This window comes from Triticum urartu, chromosome 4A (genome assembly GCF_056163025.1).
Source record: "Triticum urartu cultivar PI428250 chromosome 4A, HENAU_Tu73, whole genome shotgun sequence".
Lineage (NCBI taxonomy): Eukaryota > Viridiplantae > Streptophyta > Magnoliopsida > Poales > Poaceae > Triticum > Triticum urartu.
In genome coordinates this window covers 536,060,205-536,076,537 of record NC_141876.1, presented here as the reverse complement: position 1 = coordinate 536,076,537, position 16,333 = coordinate 536,060,205, and the positions used below count along the sequence as shown (strand labels likewise).

At 46.0% G+C, this 16,333-nt stretch overlaps 2 protein-coding genes and 1 pseudogene across 2 annotated transcripts; 1 reads left to right on the top strand and 2 right to left on the bottom strand.

Moving 5' to 3' along the window:
• On the bottom strand, positions 1 to 5,476 carry LOC125552585 (Radical SAM superfamily protein). The gene is made up of 8 exons (XM_048716188.2): positions 5,282 to 5,476; positions 5,012 to 5,177; positions 2,979 to 3,089; positions 2,644 to 2,778; positions 1,966 to 2,070; positions 1,093 to 1,262; positions 898 to 997; positions 1 to 646 (listed from the first exon to the last, which is right to left on the bottom strand). The coding sequence occupies exons 1-8, from the start codon at positions 5,395 to 5,397 to the stop codon at positions 404 to 406; spliced, it is 1,146 nt and encodes a 381-aa protein (XP_048572145.1). The 5' UTR covers positions 5,398 to 5,476; the 3' UTR covers positions 1 to 403.
• Positions 5,477 to 7,016: 1,540 nt separating this feature from the next.
• On the bottom strand, positions 7,017 to 9,750 carry LOC125552587 (cyclin-like protein). Its single transcript, XM_048716189.2, has 4 exons — positions 9,566 to 9,750; positions 9,100 to 9,388; positions 7,913 to 7,964; positions 7,017 to 7,819 (listed from the first exon to the last, which is right to left on the bottom strand). Exons 1-4 carry the CDS (start codon positions 9,682 to 9,684, stop codon positions 7,209 to 7,211), a joined length of 1,071 nt encoding a protein of 356 aa, XP_048572146.2. The 5' UTR covers positions 9,685 to 9,750; the 3' UTR covers positions 7,017 to 7,208.
• A 4,712-nt stretch (positions 9,751 to 14,462) lies between these two features.
• Positions 14,463 to 15,912, top strand: LOC125554101 (putative cyclin-dependent kinase F-2; annotated as a pseudogene).
• Positions 15,913 to 16,333: the final 421 nt, after the last annotated feature.

The window sequence follows — 16,333 nt, the reverse complement described above, 5'->3', positions numbered from 1 at the left end:
TCGAGCCCAACACACCCAGATCAAATATCAAAATAGCAGCAGGAGATCCAAACGAGAACCTCCAGGTATACATCCAACTTCGACACGAGCTAAAAACATCCAAGGCGGGGCCAGCACTGCGGTGCTACTATATATATATATGTCCATCACAAGGCTTAGAAAGAGTTGCTAGCATTTTCCAGTTGCTGTCCACAAAAACCAGGTTTGTGACATTTGTGCCGACAGCAGCAAAATTGTGTTTCCCAAGTTCGAAGGGAAACACACGCCACGATGGCCAAAACCAGGTCTATATTTTAAAGCTTGCTTGGGAACTGCGGTGCTAGTTACTATATCAAGTCATGACGCTGATTGGTAATATAACTCGACTTTGCGATGATATATCGAGCAACAGGCAGGACAGAAGTCAGATCCTGAGGTCTTCGATGTCTGACAGAAGGGTGGCCCCGCCTGCCGATCTTTCGTCGGGCAGGCTAACCACCAACTGCCCACAAGCACCGGCTATGTCTTGACCCATCTCCTGGCGAACGGTGGTTCTGATGCTGTAGATGCCTCTCAGGACCTTCTGAAACTTCTTGATGCTCTGGTCACTGCTTGTCTTGAACGTGCTTGCTGAGCCAATTGGATTGAATGGTATCAGGTTAACAACCTGTCAGTGATTAGGAGAACAGAGTGATGATTGGTTTCAACATGCGACCATCAACGAAGATGAAATAAGCAAAATCGCAATGCACTAAAAAATTCATTATGCTCAACTGGTCATGGCATTATGTGCTAGCTGCCTAAGAAAAAATAACTAATTTGAAGCACACATTCACATCAGATGCAGTTCAGAACTTCAGATGGTTCACAACAGTTTTGAAAGAAAAAAAAATAGTAACAAGACACAACGTATCTCACCGCTTTAAAATTTTCAAGTAGTTTACCAAGCTTGTGGGCATGCTCCTCCTGATCGTTCACTCCATCAAGCATAATGTACTCAATGAATATTGTCTGCTTGCTGCAATGGAACATGGAAGCAAGATCGTTGATACTTAAAACTACTCATTCTAAAACTTTGGCACTGACAAAGTCGTGACATTTGTAGAATCTTACCTCGCGTTTTGATACGATTGTAATGCATTCATTAGCTTTGCTAAAGGAAAGGCCCGTGCAGCAGGCATTATATGACAACGTATGTCTTGGTCAGGAGCATGCAATGACACGGCTAAATTTATATTTGGAAGATCATTGTTGAACTTGTTGATTGAATGGATAATCCCAACCTGCAGTACATCATATAATATTACGATATAAACTAAGATTTACAACAGTTGCTCCAAGTCCAATCCTAAATGATGATCAATTTTTTAGCTACATTAATCCTAAACAGAACTCAATAGTTCAACTAAATATTAGCAGGGCATACTTACACCATGATGAACCATATGGTACACAAGCCATAATAGCAAAGATAGTACAAGTCAAAAGTATGGATAGCACAAAAGCACAAATTAATATCAAGTTATCAGCATCGATAAGTCTTCACCAGACAAAAGGACAGGAACAAAGGTATACTGCAATACAGGTTTATCCATTTTTCGAGTCTAGACTGGAAGCAGCTTCAATAATAGGTGGAGTAAAAAGGGGAATGCTTCTATTGATCCAGGTAACCAACAAAATTATTATTTGGACAGCAAAATAATTAACAACACTGAAATAGAAGATGACCACTCAGCAGACAAGTACATCCTTACTAATATCCAATGCCCACTGCACACTATTTGCTGGGTGATCATTGCACAGTTGTCAACCACTCATATTTTACGCAATTTTCCAGTGTGTGGTTTATCACAAAACAGGGGCAATAATAGCTCATCCAGAAAGTCACTTTAACAAGTGTTCAATAAGGTTAAGACTGTCATCAGAAAATCATCTCAAGAATGATATTTCAACATGCAAACAAGCTACTTATGCAGGTATGCTTACAGTAGATACAGTAACTCTCTTGGGTGAAATCTGAAAGGGAAATCCTGTCAAGACTTGGATTGCTTCAACCAAAGCAGTATAGTTGTTTAATGGCTCCCCCATTCCCTGCATATACGGCAGAGCAAGTACATAAATTGAAAGTCATCTAGAGAATACTGTTTACCAGACATCAGATCCAATAAGATTATCTACCAATTTTCTCACTAATAACATGAGCACTAGTAACCCAATTGGCACAGTAGTTTGTCTATAAAGACACATTGTATAGATATAAGACAGTGGAGCACTCATCGATACAAGTACAAATGGTTTTCCATACAATAATTTGAACTTGCATGAATGTTTATGAACACATGTATATGTAACATGAAGCACAGTGATCCTGCCTACTAGCCTCATACAAGAACAAACCCATACAGCAGACAACCTTTGCCAACAAAAATCATATTATTTACAAACATCGGTCATGAAACAACAACAAAATACAACGGCGACACTTAAAAAGATGCGCCATGGCTTTGACTTTCTGACCGTAAATCGCCACGCAAAGTACATGGAAAAATCAATAATAAAACCAAACAACACAAATGAATCAGGTTAGGATGATGAAAAAACTCCAGTGGGCATGATTTTCTTTCGAAAAGAAATACCAGGAAAGTCGTAACACGTTAAAATTACCATGAAAACAATGTTTCGAATTTGAGAATAACGGGTTGCATGGACCAGCTGCTCAACAATTTCTCCAGAGGAAAGGTTGCTTTTGAATCCCATTGTTCCGGTAGCACAGAATCTACAGCCCATCTTGCACCCAACCTGTGTTATATTATAGGGCAAAGTCAATAAAAATAATCAGAAAGTTGTAAGCTTAACAATGATCATAGTATGCTACCGCACAAAAGGTTACCAACAGGTCCACAGAAGCAGTACTACCTAAACAATTTACGCCATTAGAAACAAGTCTTTAGGTCTTACTAAAGCACTGGTTGTTCAATATGAAAGGAAAATATATCTACCTGTGATGATACACACAGGGTTGAACGCACTCCTCCAGGGCGTGTCTTCCCATCATACTTCCCCAGTCGTGAATCATACCGCATGATCACTGCTTCTACAGATTCTTCATTCTAGAGCCACAAAATTTGAAGTGTGATTAGTCCAATACCTTTGATATTAGAAGCTAGAACAATCTATCAAGTAAAATAATTTGTGCCACCAAATGGAAACAAGCAAAAGTATCTGACGACAGCAATAACAAAAGGAAAGGTGATTCACATGCAAGCAACCAAATCAAGTCACAAATTGGCAGTGATGATGAAATGAAATGGTACTGAGTGGCATTACAGAGTTCAAGATGTGATTGTGTAAAATTCAGATTGTTAGGAAACTATAAAACTAATACAGCACACGATGTCATAAGTCCAACACAACTTGAAGCATCCAAGCTTGGATCAAGTGTATTATTGTCATGTGGATGGGTCACCCACACACTAGACCCAGCCGGTCGTAGCTGACTCCAGTTAAGGGATATAATTACAGTCATCTGAAAGTTAGGAATATTAGCATTTAGGCTAGGGGTACTCAATTAGAGGTAAGACATCAATTAGCTTGGGCCTTAAGCCAATAAGAGGTATGATACATCTTAGCCTGGGCCTTAAATCAATCATAGATAAGATATTTCCTTAGATATGAGATTTGTTTAGAATCAATTTGTTAGGGCCAGCTCTATATAAAGAGCCCATCCATTTTTATCAAGTAAGAATATTACAATATACTCCTTTTGCCACAAGGAGAGATACAGACAATCAGGACAGAGATACTTTCCTTTTTTCTGGAGGGCTAACAAGGGAATTATGAGGAATTATAAGAAATGCACCTTCCATTCTGGAATCTTATCAAAAAATAAATACACCTTATATAAAGGAATGGAGGAAGTATCTCCCATCTACTTCACCCTCTCAATCCCCAATATAATTATAACCCCTCCTGAATTAGCCATACTGCCCTGCCATCCTCCTATTGGTATATAACCTCATAAATCCCAGTTCACTACAATTATCATGATCACCTGGGCAGGCGGCATATCTAGAGACCAAGAAAAACATGCTAACATATTGCTACTGAAGATACAGATAACAATTTGTACATCAATTTCCTCAACAACATTCATACAAGTGGCTGATGCTTGCTTGCACTTGAATCAAACAGCATAGTTCTTTGACCGGCACTGGAATGAAGTTCATAGATAAGTACTGATACATTTTGATTTAATACATGGAATTTTTTTATCTTAGTATAGTAACCCATAAACACCACACATGTAATGAGCCTGAGATGATTTAGATATTTATTAGTGTAGGTCACATTAGACAGCAAAATACTTCAATAGGCCCTTCTACACGCTATGGTCCAGGACTTGTGCATGGTTCACTGGAGAAGCTCATGGCAAGGCTTGATCCATAAAATGTTTCTCAAGCGGCCATTTAATTATGGTCCCATTAAACTATGCATGTTTATCAATATCTAACGTAGTAGAATCAAAAGGGACAATTTTTTGCAAAAGCAAAACACAAAAGCTATAAACCAGAAAGGTGCTGAGAACATAAGGGGAGTCAGTGAATTGTCGTATATAAAGGTCCAAAACCAGGGTAGGACTGCAGACAACAAAATCAGCACTGAGTCAATCTCTCATATCTAGGGACTAGGATTAGGATAACAAGGGAAACTATAACATTGCCAGCTTAGAAAAGCTTGTCCATTGACACAATATCCTAAATTAGCCCCCTCAACTCCCTGTAAGACTCATTTAGCCCCCTCTTAATCCTTGCTCAAGCTCCGCCACTGGATGCTTGCATAGTAAAAACTAGAATGGCGCGATGTCATGCAAATGTGCAGGGAAAAAATCAGGAAGGGTGAAACGATGCGAATCTCATAGCAATCATCAGGCCTAAAAGGCTTATACAAGACCTAAAAGGCTTACAAGACCAAACCGTCGCATCCTACATCACCATCCCCAAAATTGATCTGACGCGAGCAGCTAAGCAGTCACCTGGAGGCGGATGAGCAGCTTGGTGGTGGTGCGGTCCTTGGATTCGGCGGCGGCGGTGAGGGTCGAGGTGGTCGGCCGGAACTTGTTCCGCAGGAGCGCGTACGCGGCCGCCGAGAGGGACGGGACGCCGTCGAGGTCGCTGCACCTAGGGTTCTGCAGCACGTACCTGCACACGCCGACACAGAGTGAGCACCGCCGCTCGAAACAAGGGGGGAACGGAGATATGGGGCGCGGCGCGCGCGTAGGGTTCAAGGGGCTAGAAAGGCGTACTTCCAGATGGTAGGGATGAAGGTGGGGGAGATGCCGGCGGCGTCGAACTCCGCGCGGATGTAGGCGGCGTCGAACACGGAGCGGCGCGCCGGCGGCGACGACGACGAGGACGACATTGGGGTTCGGTAGGGGGGAGCGGAGGGGAGGGAGCGGAGGGGAGAAGGGGAAGGGGAGGGGGGTGAAGCAATGTGTGGGTTTGTGGGGGTTTTGAGTGGGAGTTGCTTGTAGAAATGAAACGGGCCAGGTAATGATTAATTTGGGAGCCAGAATTTAAGGATGAGATTTAGGTTTTCCAAATTAAGGATGAGATGATCTATATGCAGTAGTAGCGTCAAGTTTAAGATATACTAAAAAATTATACTCCCTCCAATTTGTATTAATTGTTGCGGATGGGAGGGAGTAGCTTACTTTTGCTCTACCTTCGAGTTAATGATATGATAACGAGAAAGGTCCCCCTCCTCCCGATGGCCCGTGGAAGGGCACCTCTTTCGGTTATCATGCCTGTGGTGTGGTGGATGTAGAAGTAGCAAAACATAGCTTTTTTTATGATGAGAAGCCCAACATCGTCAGCCTACTCGACACAATCAAGGCGGAGGCCCCTTCCCTGACACGACACGAAAGAGCGTCTTCGGTTATCATGCTCCCGCGCGTGGTGGATTTGGATGTAGTGTAATGTGTCATCTTCGACAAGGAGCGGACCAACATCGCCAATCTACTCGGGACAATCAAGGCAGAGGCCCATCCCCTAACGCCCAAAAGAGCACATATTTCGTTATCCTACTCCCTACGTGGCGAATTTAAAAGTAGCGAAACGTGGCATCTTCGACAACGAGCGGCCCAACATCTCCGTCCCATCGCAAATCAAGGAGGAGGTCACAAGCATGCGGCATGGTGGAATTAGAAGTATCGTAGCATGGAGTAGCCGGTAAGTACAAAGGTGGTGGGTCTACCGACGAACTTCCCTCGGTGTGTATCACTTAGCGTGTTTGGTTACTTCGGAGAAAGGGAATGAGAGTACAGGAGGGAGTTTGTTGGGGCATTAGGTTTGGAGAGTTGATTGCTAGTCCCAATCCAATATTTTAGTGTGTGTGTTGCGAATTAGCAGTGGGAACTCAAGAGAATTAATAGGGGGCACGGAAGAGATACTTGAGATTTGACCTTCTTAATTCAGTTTCCCATCCTTCCACAATTCCCTTGCCCCAACCAAACAATGGATTATGTCTTGTATCCTTTGAATTCTCATTCCCTACCAAGCTGCCGGAGTGTTGCGTTATAACTTGGTGCTGTTAGAATGTTGCGCTATAACTTGGTGTGTTGCCCTCTCAGTTTGAGGCGCAAGGGCACACCCCAAAAGAGAACTGAGTATACTAGGTGATCATCAAACCAAGCTAAACTGGCAGAGTGTACTAGGTAATTTTGCCTTCTAGTCAGGGCAGTTTTTTCATCAAACAAAACAGGCTATTTTGCGACAGATCATCAAACCAAGCTAAACTGGCAGTGGTAGAGTATATTAGGTGATCATCCACCAGCAGTAGGGATGTGCTGGACAAATAGAATAATACTTCCAAGATAATGGACAGACACAAATTCAATAGTAACATGTTAAAGAGCATACTTGTTCAGTGGATCTGACAGACTGATAATGTTTGTTACAAACACTTTCACACCAAAGGGAAGAAGAGAACATTTTCAATCCAAATCAAGAGTTCATGAGTTCAAAGGGGGGAAGAAAATATCATGTAAATGAAAATTCATAGATAAGACACCAAATTCCAGCAGAGCGCCATATAGTTAGATTCAATAACAACTAGACCAAGTACATAACCATCGAGCCATCCCAAACAGCTCCAGAGTCCAGACAACAATGAGGAAAGATAACTATCATTTACCCATCGCAAATAACTCCAGGCAACAACAAAAATGGTAACTAAAGCGCCAACAGTGCTTCGACTTTTGCAATCTGCTCTTCTTCAGTCATCGGAGCTGGGGTACTGTTCGTCTCATCATAAAGGTCATGCTTCCATTTTTCTGTCTGATGATCACCGGCCTCCTCGTGCATGTTGCTTCTTCCACCATACTGGTAGTCAAACCTGTCTCTGCCCCTTCCCCCTCTGCCAGCAAAACGCCCTCTTGGATCATAGCCATTTCTCTGACCAACACTCCGGTAATCAGAATATCCCCTCCTGGTATCTCGATCATCAGGCCTTATGAATTCCCGTGAATGGTAGTTTATCCTTTCTTCTCCCATTCCAGAGGTCCACCCAGGTTGATCAGGTATACGTGATCTTGAATTCGGTTCTGTAACAGCATGAGCTGATTCTTGCCCCTCCAGTGGCATTCTCATCTCCTTAAACCCTGGCCTCCTTTTGGCAACCGGAGTGTCTTCCTGCAACTTGAAAAACCCATCGTGCTTCCATGTAGAATCAACATCACTCTGTTGGTGAGCCTGCCCAACCTTTTCCTGAAAACCATGTCCCTCAGACTTGTGTCTATCTCTATCATTGAGATGCTCATTTTGATCCCTTTGTCTTCCATAATCTTTAAAATGAAAAACAAAAAATACCCTAAGCAAAGGGATAGAAAGATAAAGTAGTGCAGAAAGTAAGAACCAGTAAGGCAGCTCCCCACTACCTTGGCGACCATAGTGTCGACCACCTTGCCTAGCACGTTCACGCTCATCATGCTGTACATACAAGTACAAGTAGCCTAATGTTGTTAATAAAGTGGACATTTGAAGGTATGTGTCACAAGAGAACTACCACTAAATCACCAGAAATATAGCACTTATGCATGATGACCTGACAACAGAGAGATATTCTTTAGCAACAACCCAACATTCTGACCACAACTAGTTCCGTAACAGTACAAGCAATTAACATGAACATGAATAACAATGTAAAAGAAAACACATAGTCTTTGCTCAGCATCCATGTGTTGTACAAGGTAGATCACCTAAGTATATGTGTTTTAATACAACTGGACTCTTACAAAAATGAATAAGCATAATTTGATTTAAATAAATAAACGTTATGGGAGAGCATATGGACTCTAGAACTTCTTTGTAAACTACAATATAGGCTCAACCAAATTGAATCAGAAAGCCACTAAAATGAGTAGAATAGTACTCCCTCCGTCTCTAAATATACAGGTGCCATGGGATCCATGATCAACCTTCAAAAGTTTGACCATCAGTATATGTGAATACATACATGAAAATTTTAGCACTGGCTTTCTCTTGCAAAATACTAACACAAACTATTACCTATATTATAATATAACAGAACACATAGTATAGATCTTGCATTGTGGTCTTGTGGACCGCAGAAAACAAAATTACGACTTACATCTGCAGATGGAGGAAGTGCATAATAAGGAGGTACAAGTTATATTACTATATAATTCTATACACTTGACTTCTAGAGAGGAAACTATACCATTGGAATAAATCATCACTACATACAGAAATAGCTGAAAGTTTGCAACCCAACATGTAAGGAAGTAACATATATATATATATATATATATATATATATCAATATGTGTGAACAAATACAGAACAAAGTGGGCTGATGAGGTGTAATTTAAGACAATTAGCCTTCTTGCTAGTTTATACTCCTAATTCCTAGATAGCATTAAAGATAGACATTTCATAACGGAACCTGCACAAGAATTGACAGTTACTGCTCCAGCACACATAAACATTCATGCCGCGATCCTCCACTAGCTATTAAGCTAACAGCTATCAAACCACTGAGAGCAAAGAACATAACCCACTGACAACAATCCCTTTTCTGCACACGTGTATAGAAGACAAGAACCTGAAAGAACGAAGATCTAGGCCGCCATGCCTCCCTCGTCTCGGAGAACCGCTTGGTTCCCCTGGGAGACCTCTCGTGCCTCGCCGGAGGGTCCTCCTTTGCGTCGCCCCGCGGCGGCTTCCCCTCCCCGCGGCCCGGATCAGGACCATCGCTCCGCGCCTTAACGTCTTGCAGGTGCCTGTTCCTCCCCTCATCACGGTCGCCCGCATCATCGGCGCCCTCCTCGGCCCGACGCCTGTGCTGGCTCCTGTCGGACTCATGCCTCATGTCGTCTCTCCGCCTCCTCGGGCTACCAAAAACGAGTTCCGGAATGGGGTCAGCACGGGCGCGGATCGCATTGCCGCGCGAGCACGATGCGCCGATCGGGAATCGCAAGCGCAAGGAACTGGTTACTAATCTGAAAAATTCTAGCGAGACGGATCGGGGGAGACGACGGGGGTTGCGGTGGGTTGGTCTGGGCGCTTACCTGGGGTCGTCCCGGCGCGACCTGGACGAGGAGTGCGGGCGCCTCCCGTGCGAGTCGCGGCCCTCCCGCCGGGACGCCTCGCGCGGCTCCCTCGCCGTCGCCGTCTCCGTCGTCGTCATCCTCTTCTTCTCTATCGGTTCTTCTTTCCCCACCACTTCGCTTCCCCCGGCCTGGAGCGCGAGCTAGGGTTTTTACCCCGAGCCGGAAGGGTGCGGTGCGGTGCGGACCCGAGCCCGACCGGACCGGGGCAGACCAGACCGTACGAGACCGCGCGCCGCGAGCCGGTCTGGCGGGCCTGCTTTAAGATTCGTGCTTGGCTGGCCGTCGCACGAGACTGGAGAGAGCGAAGCGAGTGTCTCCCGAAGCATCATCCTTCCTGGCGAAGCAAGCGACGCCTGCCGCGCCTTCGCCTTCTGCCGCCGCAGCGACTGGGCCGACGATCTCCGCGCGCCTCGCCCTCTCGCCGGCGACATGACTCGGTATGATCTCCCTCCGACCTGCATTGTGTTTCGGGGCCGTTGGACGAGGGGTCCGACGGTTGAGTTCGGCGGCGGCGGGGAACCGACCTAGGGCTTTCCGGGGACCGCGGGCGAGGCTGCCGACGCGGCGGCGGGTGATGGGGAAGTCGGAGAGAGGGGGAGAGGGAGGCGAGAGGGGGACATGGGTGAGGAGGAGATACGTGATTTTGCTGCTTGGCGCTCCCGCCGTTGCTGCACCTGCACGCATCCTAAGCGAGAAAGGGTGATTGCGTAGGTTGTTCCTTCCGTTTTTTTGTTTTTTTTTGCAATTCTGATACACTCCGTCCAGATTATGCCAAGTTCATGTTGCTCAATCATCTATGATGGTCCGTATCAGTGCTTGATAGGCCTGTCTTTCCTAGCTGGTTAGATATGGCTGTGGTCGGTCAGGGATTTTTTTTTTCATGCAGCATGTGTTTATCCGAATTGTGCACATGAAGTGACGAACATTGCATGGGACAAGGAATGGAGAAGCACATCATTCGGGAAGTGTGCCAACCCTTGTGGTTGTTAGATCCACTAGACTCGTTATCCATGTATGCTAGTTCAGTTTTTATCAATTCTAGTATTACAAGTCTTTGGATGGGTCGTCTGTAAATTGTCAAATAGGCTTGTTCAATTCCGTGCTAATTCGAGTAGACCCCAATTGGTTTATAGTAGAACCCAGGGGAATCCGAACCGGTGTTTGGTTTACAAAACCCAGGTGTCTCCCTTGTATCTCGAGGTTGATTATTTCTTCAGTAGATAGAAAATAGAAAATGCCATGGGGTTGATTGGTGACTTTGAGATATGGTGCTAGAGAAACTATCTAGAGTTGGAACTGCTGCAGAATGATTCAAGAGTACTGTTCTCTGGTCCAGTGATTGGTGATTCTTCCTTGCTTTTCTCTCTGGACAGATTGTTTAGGGAAGTTCCTTGTTTATAACAGTTCTGTGTTTAACATTGCCAGACTCAGAGTTCAGAAATCCTTATAACAGTTCTGTGTTTTTACACTACTGTTTATCTATGTTCCTCTGCGATGCAACTCGAGTACAGCTTACCTTGTTAATACTTCTGGTCAGACCTTGCGATCTGCAAGCACTATGCTGTATTCAGATTTGTGGTGTTATGCTGCTGTTTCCAGAAGTATATAAGTTGATGCTGCTTCTTAGTACTCCACTATGTCGTCAGTTATCCACATGGACAATGTACACAAGAATTAACTCAATTTTCAATAATTAATGCCACAGCTGTTTCCTCAATTCTGTAGTTTTAACCGAGTTTAAAAAAGGGTTGGGTACATTAAATACTGCTGGTTAGACGTGGAATTCGTGTGTACTTCATATTGGTGTTACATTACTGTTTATCTAATCAGATCCCGAAGCACATAGTTGTTGTTGTAGCTTAGTATTGTGTCATCAAATATGCATTTTCTTTACGTTTGTCTCTGAAGCATCAGTTCTTTAGGTCTGCAGTTGTCTTCTGCTGAGACATTTCTATGTGACATTGCAGCTCCTTTCCCAACATGTACCGGCTCCGAGCCAGGGACAAGATTAAGATGGCAATCAAGCGTGGGTTCAGCGATGAGGATGAGGAGGAAGTGACACAGATGTCAGGCCCAGTGGACTTAAAGGAGGCCACCCACGCAGACAAGATCACAAAGGAAGCTTGGGCTAAGGTTATCGTGCACAGGAAAGCGTCTGCCCTGACAGGTGCCCCGCGGATCGCGACAGGCCCCACCCCTGCCCTGGAGAACGCCACAGGCCCGACCCCTACCTCGGAGACTGCCCCGACCCTCGCCCTGGCCCGAGCCATCCACTAAATCTGGTATAAAAATAACTTCTGTTTCTTTCTAAATACATGTAGGTACATTCTAAATGATCTAACATGAATAAAGGATGGGGTTTCTCTCTCTTAACTATAATTTGTTTGTGTATGGTGGTTTGGATGTTATCTGGTTTCAAAACTTTCGATGTCTTTTTAGTATATCTAATTTTCATTTTAAAAGGTTTACATGATGTCTGATCTCTTTTGCATTCTCCGCAGGCGAAAGGACTGCTGTACAAATGGGCAATTGGCACAAGGCAAAGATTTCAGGAGAATGTTTGCATCAACAGGTTTTTTTTTCAGTTCCTCTTGTTTTCAGTTCCCTTCCTAATGGTGATCAGTCACAAACCTTAAAATGTAGCTGAGTTTGTGCCTTGAAACTGGCTGAAGGGTACCGGTAAATGGTAAGGGGAGAAGCTTTCCCGTGGTATGCGAACCAAGTCTTGTGGTTACGATGGATGCTTTACCTTGTTCTGCAATGCGGAAGCATGTATGTGTTCACTCTGAGGTGTTTGTCTTTGTCGTGGTGGTGGCATATGATTTCGTGTTCATGTGAGATGATCGTATGTTCGTCTGGTGTCTATGAAAATCCTGCATGTTCGGTCGTTTGTCTGCCGCTCTTGTGATGTCATCACCTTATTCTTTTAACCTTTCGTCCGTGTTAACAAGCTTCGTTCATCTTAGAAATGTTCTTTTTCCGCGGAAACAGGTTGCAAGATGCATGATCATTGATTAGCCAGAACAAAAACAGCAGCCTCCTAATCTTTTAATCTCTTGAACGAACGAATGAACAGGCCGTTTGTGGATCATCAGAAAGGAAAACAGGCCGTTCGCCGCTAGATATATGATACGCAAGCGCAAGAGACCATAAACAACAGCTCCTAGTGCCACCATTCCCTATAGTAGTACTAAAACGCAAGCATGATTTCACAGTTCACATTAGTGTCTAGCAACGTCACCGCAGCTGCACAGCTACTGAATTTACTCCCTTTCAAGTTTCAATTCCTATATGGATTTCTTCCACCTCGCATAAATGAAGTTTCAGTCCCTGACCTGTTGACAGTGAGGCTAGATCATTCCTTGAAGAGAAGAAATCTTTACAAACTCAATTAAAAAATAACTTGGAACAAGCTCAAGCCAGAATGAAAAGGTATGCAGATAAACAGAGAGAACGGCTGACATGAACTATGAAGTGAGACATCTGGTTTACTTAAAAATTGCAACCATGGCAGCTTTTGGCTTCCGTATAGGACTCAAACTGGCTACTAAATTCTATGGACCATTTCTAGTTCCGAAGAAAATTGGCGCAGGAGCATAGAAACTGCAGCTTCTGGGCATCGCACAAATACATGGCGTTTTTCACATCAGTCAATTCAAGAAGCACATGAGTCCATTAGTTGTTCCTGCTCCACATGGCAAAGCAAGGTCGCTCCTGTCCTGGTACTTGACACTCGAGCAGTACCTTGTCCTTCTAATTGGTAACGCAGTGGCTGGTGCAATGGTTAAAAAAAAAGCCGCCTCCTCCCTAGCTTTTCCCATAAGCCGTCTCCCTCATTCATTGGGGCTTCTGAACTAGTTATGGGATTATTAATCTAGAAGCCTCAACAAATTTTGAGAGCGGCTTATTTTTTAAGCTGGAGAGAGGCAGCTTATTTTTTAAGCCGCCTAAAAGAACTGGCCCAAACATGTCATAAAAACAAGCAATTGTGGTTCACATTTCCAGAATGCTTCAATCAGACAATCCAATCTTGGTTCCCTCAAAATGATCCTAGTGGGCAAGGGTCATCTTCAGGAACGGGCAATTGTCAGGACCTGAACTATCTGAACCTGAACATTTCCCAAGAACTCCATAGCGGCCGACACTGGCCAATCCCGAGATCCATTTTGTGAACCTGAACCTGAACATTTCTCAAGAATTGTCAGGATCACTGCTATACTTTGTAGTACTATTAAACTATGAATCAGGGTGAGTGGGGAACGCCCGAGGTTTGTTGATCCATTTCGTGTGCTACCGATCATAGTCCTGTCAGCCGGCCTCGCGCCTGAGCTCCCTAGTGGCGTCGGCGGGGTCCTCGGTGCAGCGGAGGAACTCCATCGCGACGATCATGCCGGAGCCGCCCTTGCCGATGCCGTGCCAGTGGCGCGGTGGCACACCTTGATGACGATGCCGGAGCCGCCCTTGCCGATGCCGTGCGTCTCCGCGTAGTCCTCGGTGCCGCTGCTCCATCCGGATGCGCCTCCTCTTGCGGCAGCCGGTCGTTTCTGGTCCTTGGCTGCTCGTAGCGTGACCAGTGTAGAGGATGGCAGCAGGTCTCTTGCAGTTGCAGACGGCCATGGCGCTCGGCTCGAGCTTTCCGTGCGGATCGTCGCGTCAGCATATATTGAAACCGAATCGGAAACGAAGAACCTGAATTCGAGTCGGAAACAAACGAACCGTGAATCCGCCATCGGGCGGACAACGCAGGCAGCAAGGCGAACGAACTCGGACTGAAACTGAACTGAATTCCATGGCGACTCGGTGAGGCAACCTGTCGAAACAAATTGCCAACGCAGAGCATGGATCCATACGGAAGTTCCTCCCTCCCCCCTCTCCATCATCGATCTCTGTTTGCTGCTTAGTTCCGCCGCCCTCTCCACCAACCAAAGCAGTTCGTTCGTCGAGCTAGCGCCATGGCCGCCTGCAACCGCAAGCGACCGGCTGCCGTCCTCGACGCCGGCCACGGCCACGCGGCGGCTCAACATCAACAATCGCCGACGTGCTGCAAGAGGAGCCGCGCCTCCATCGGGAGCACCGACGACTACGAGAAGGTGGCCCGCCTAGGCAAAGGCGGCTTCGGCGTCGTCCACAGGATGCGCCACCGCGTCACCAAAAAGAACGTGGCCGTCAAGTTCCTCTCCTCCCCCGACGTCGAAGATCTTGAGCGGGAGGCGCGGTTCCTCGAGGCCTGCGACGGAAACCCTTACGTCGTCGGCTTCGAGGACCTGCTGTGCGACCCGGCCACCGGCGACACCGCCGGCCTCGTCATGGAGTACGTCGAGGCGTCGAGCCTCCACTCTTTATTGTGGGACAGGCGCAGCGACCCGCCGCTCCCGGAATCCACGGTGCGCCACTTCATGTGGAAGCTCCTGACCGGTGCGGAAAAGATGCACGGGCACGACCGCCGCATCGTCCACCGCGACATCAAGCCTGGCAACATCCTGGTCGGGAAAAACGGGGAGCTCGTCAAGATTTGCGACCTCGGGCTGGCCATGTCCATGTCCGACTGGCCGCCGTACAACCGGGCCGGCACGACGTCCTACATGGCGCCCGAGATGATCCTTGGCAAGAAGGACTACGACGCGCAAGTGGACACGTGGTCCATCGGCTGCGTCTTTGCCGAACTGCTCACCGGCAAGACGATGTTCAAGGGCTACCTCGAAGATGACGACGAAGACAAGACGAAGAATGACATAAGGCAGCTGTGGAGCATCTTCTGTGTGCTCGGGATGCCGGACGAGAGGACGTGGCCAGGGTTCACCTCGCTGCCGCTCACGCCGAGGCGCTGAGACGGCTGCCGGCGGGGTGCAAGTACAGCCGGCTGCGGTATTCTTTCCCTGAAGACAAGCTATCCGAGGAAGGATTTCAGGTGTTGCAAGGGCTCCTCACATGCAACCCCGAGAAGCGGCTGACGGCAGCCGCCGCGCTGAAGCACCCATGGTTCGATGCTCCTAGTTCCGCCGCTGCCGCCGCCGCCGCTGCGAAGGTCGACGCTCTGTCGTTTCCGAAAAAGAAGACACCAAGGATCAAGTTCATCCCGCCGGCCATGCCCCAGAAGAATCTACTCAAAATCCCACTGGCCGTGTGGAACGCAGCGCAACGAGTGTAATAAAACTCTCTACTAGATGTGACTGTGCTTTGATAAGCCATCTATGTAAATGCTTGCATAAGCTTCAAAAAAAAATGTAAATGCTTGCATAAACTCTTGATGTATTGTAACTGTGTGCTTGGATGAGCCATCTATGAGCCATCAAGTAGAACTTGATCGCCGGATCGGCCATTAGTGTTGGCCTGCTTTTCTGAATTTTATGTGTCATTGTGTACATGTTCAGAGAATCAGAGATGTGTAATTGCGAGGTTGTGTTCAGAGATCCATTTGAGTGCTGGCATGTTTGTTACAGATGCTCAGTTGTTATTGAGTTATACTGTACAATTTGTGCTGTTTTTCCAAAATCATGAACTGATGATAAATATGCAGTGCAAATGTTCTAAGCAACAGAAATCTATAGAGTGATGGATGAGTTGGTACTAGTTAAACAAATTTTCCACCATCTTTTCCATATGCAGGTTTCTTACTGTGAAATACTCTCTCCATTCCATAATGTAGTGCTTCCTCTATCCACGTGCTTCAACTTTGACCGTAAATTTAACTATCAAGACCGATTGCGGCGGAAGCAAAAATTATAT

Bases quoted from the DNA above. Each gene is read 5' to 3' on its own strand.
- LOC125552585 (XM_048716188.2), bottom strand. From the start codon at position 5,397: ATGTCGTCCTCGTCGTCGTCGCCGCCGGCGCGCCGCTCCGTGTTCGAC. The intron at 2,779-2,978 runs GTAGATATATTT...AATATAACACAG, and splicing joins CCCTGTGTGTATCATCACAG to GTTGGGTGCAAGATGGGCTG. The intron at 647-897 runs GTGAGATACGTT...AATCACTGACAG, and splicing joins TACTTGAAAATTTTAAAGCG to GTTGTTAACCTGATACCATT.
- LOC125552587 (XM_048716189.2), bottom strand. From the start codon at position 9,684: ATGACGACGACGGAGACGGCGACGGCGAGGGAGCCGCGCGAGGCGTCC. The intron at 7,965-9,099 runs GTTCTTGTCTTC...TTGTATGTACAG, and splicing joins CTAGATCTTCGTTCTTTCAG to CATGATGAGCGTGAACGTGC. The intron at 7,820-7,912 runs GTAGTGGGGAGC...TTCATTTTAAAG, and splicing joins TCGACACTATGGTCGCCAAG to ATTATGGAAGACAAAGGGAT.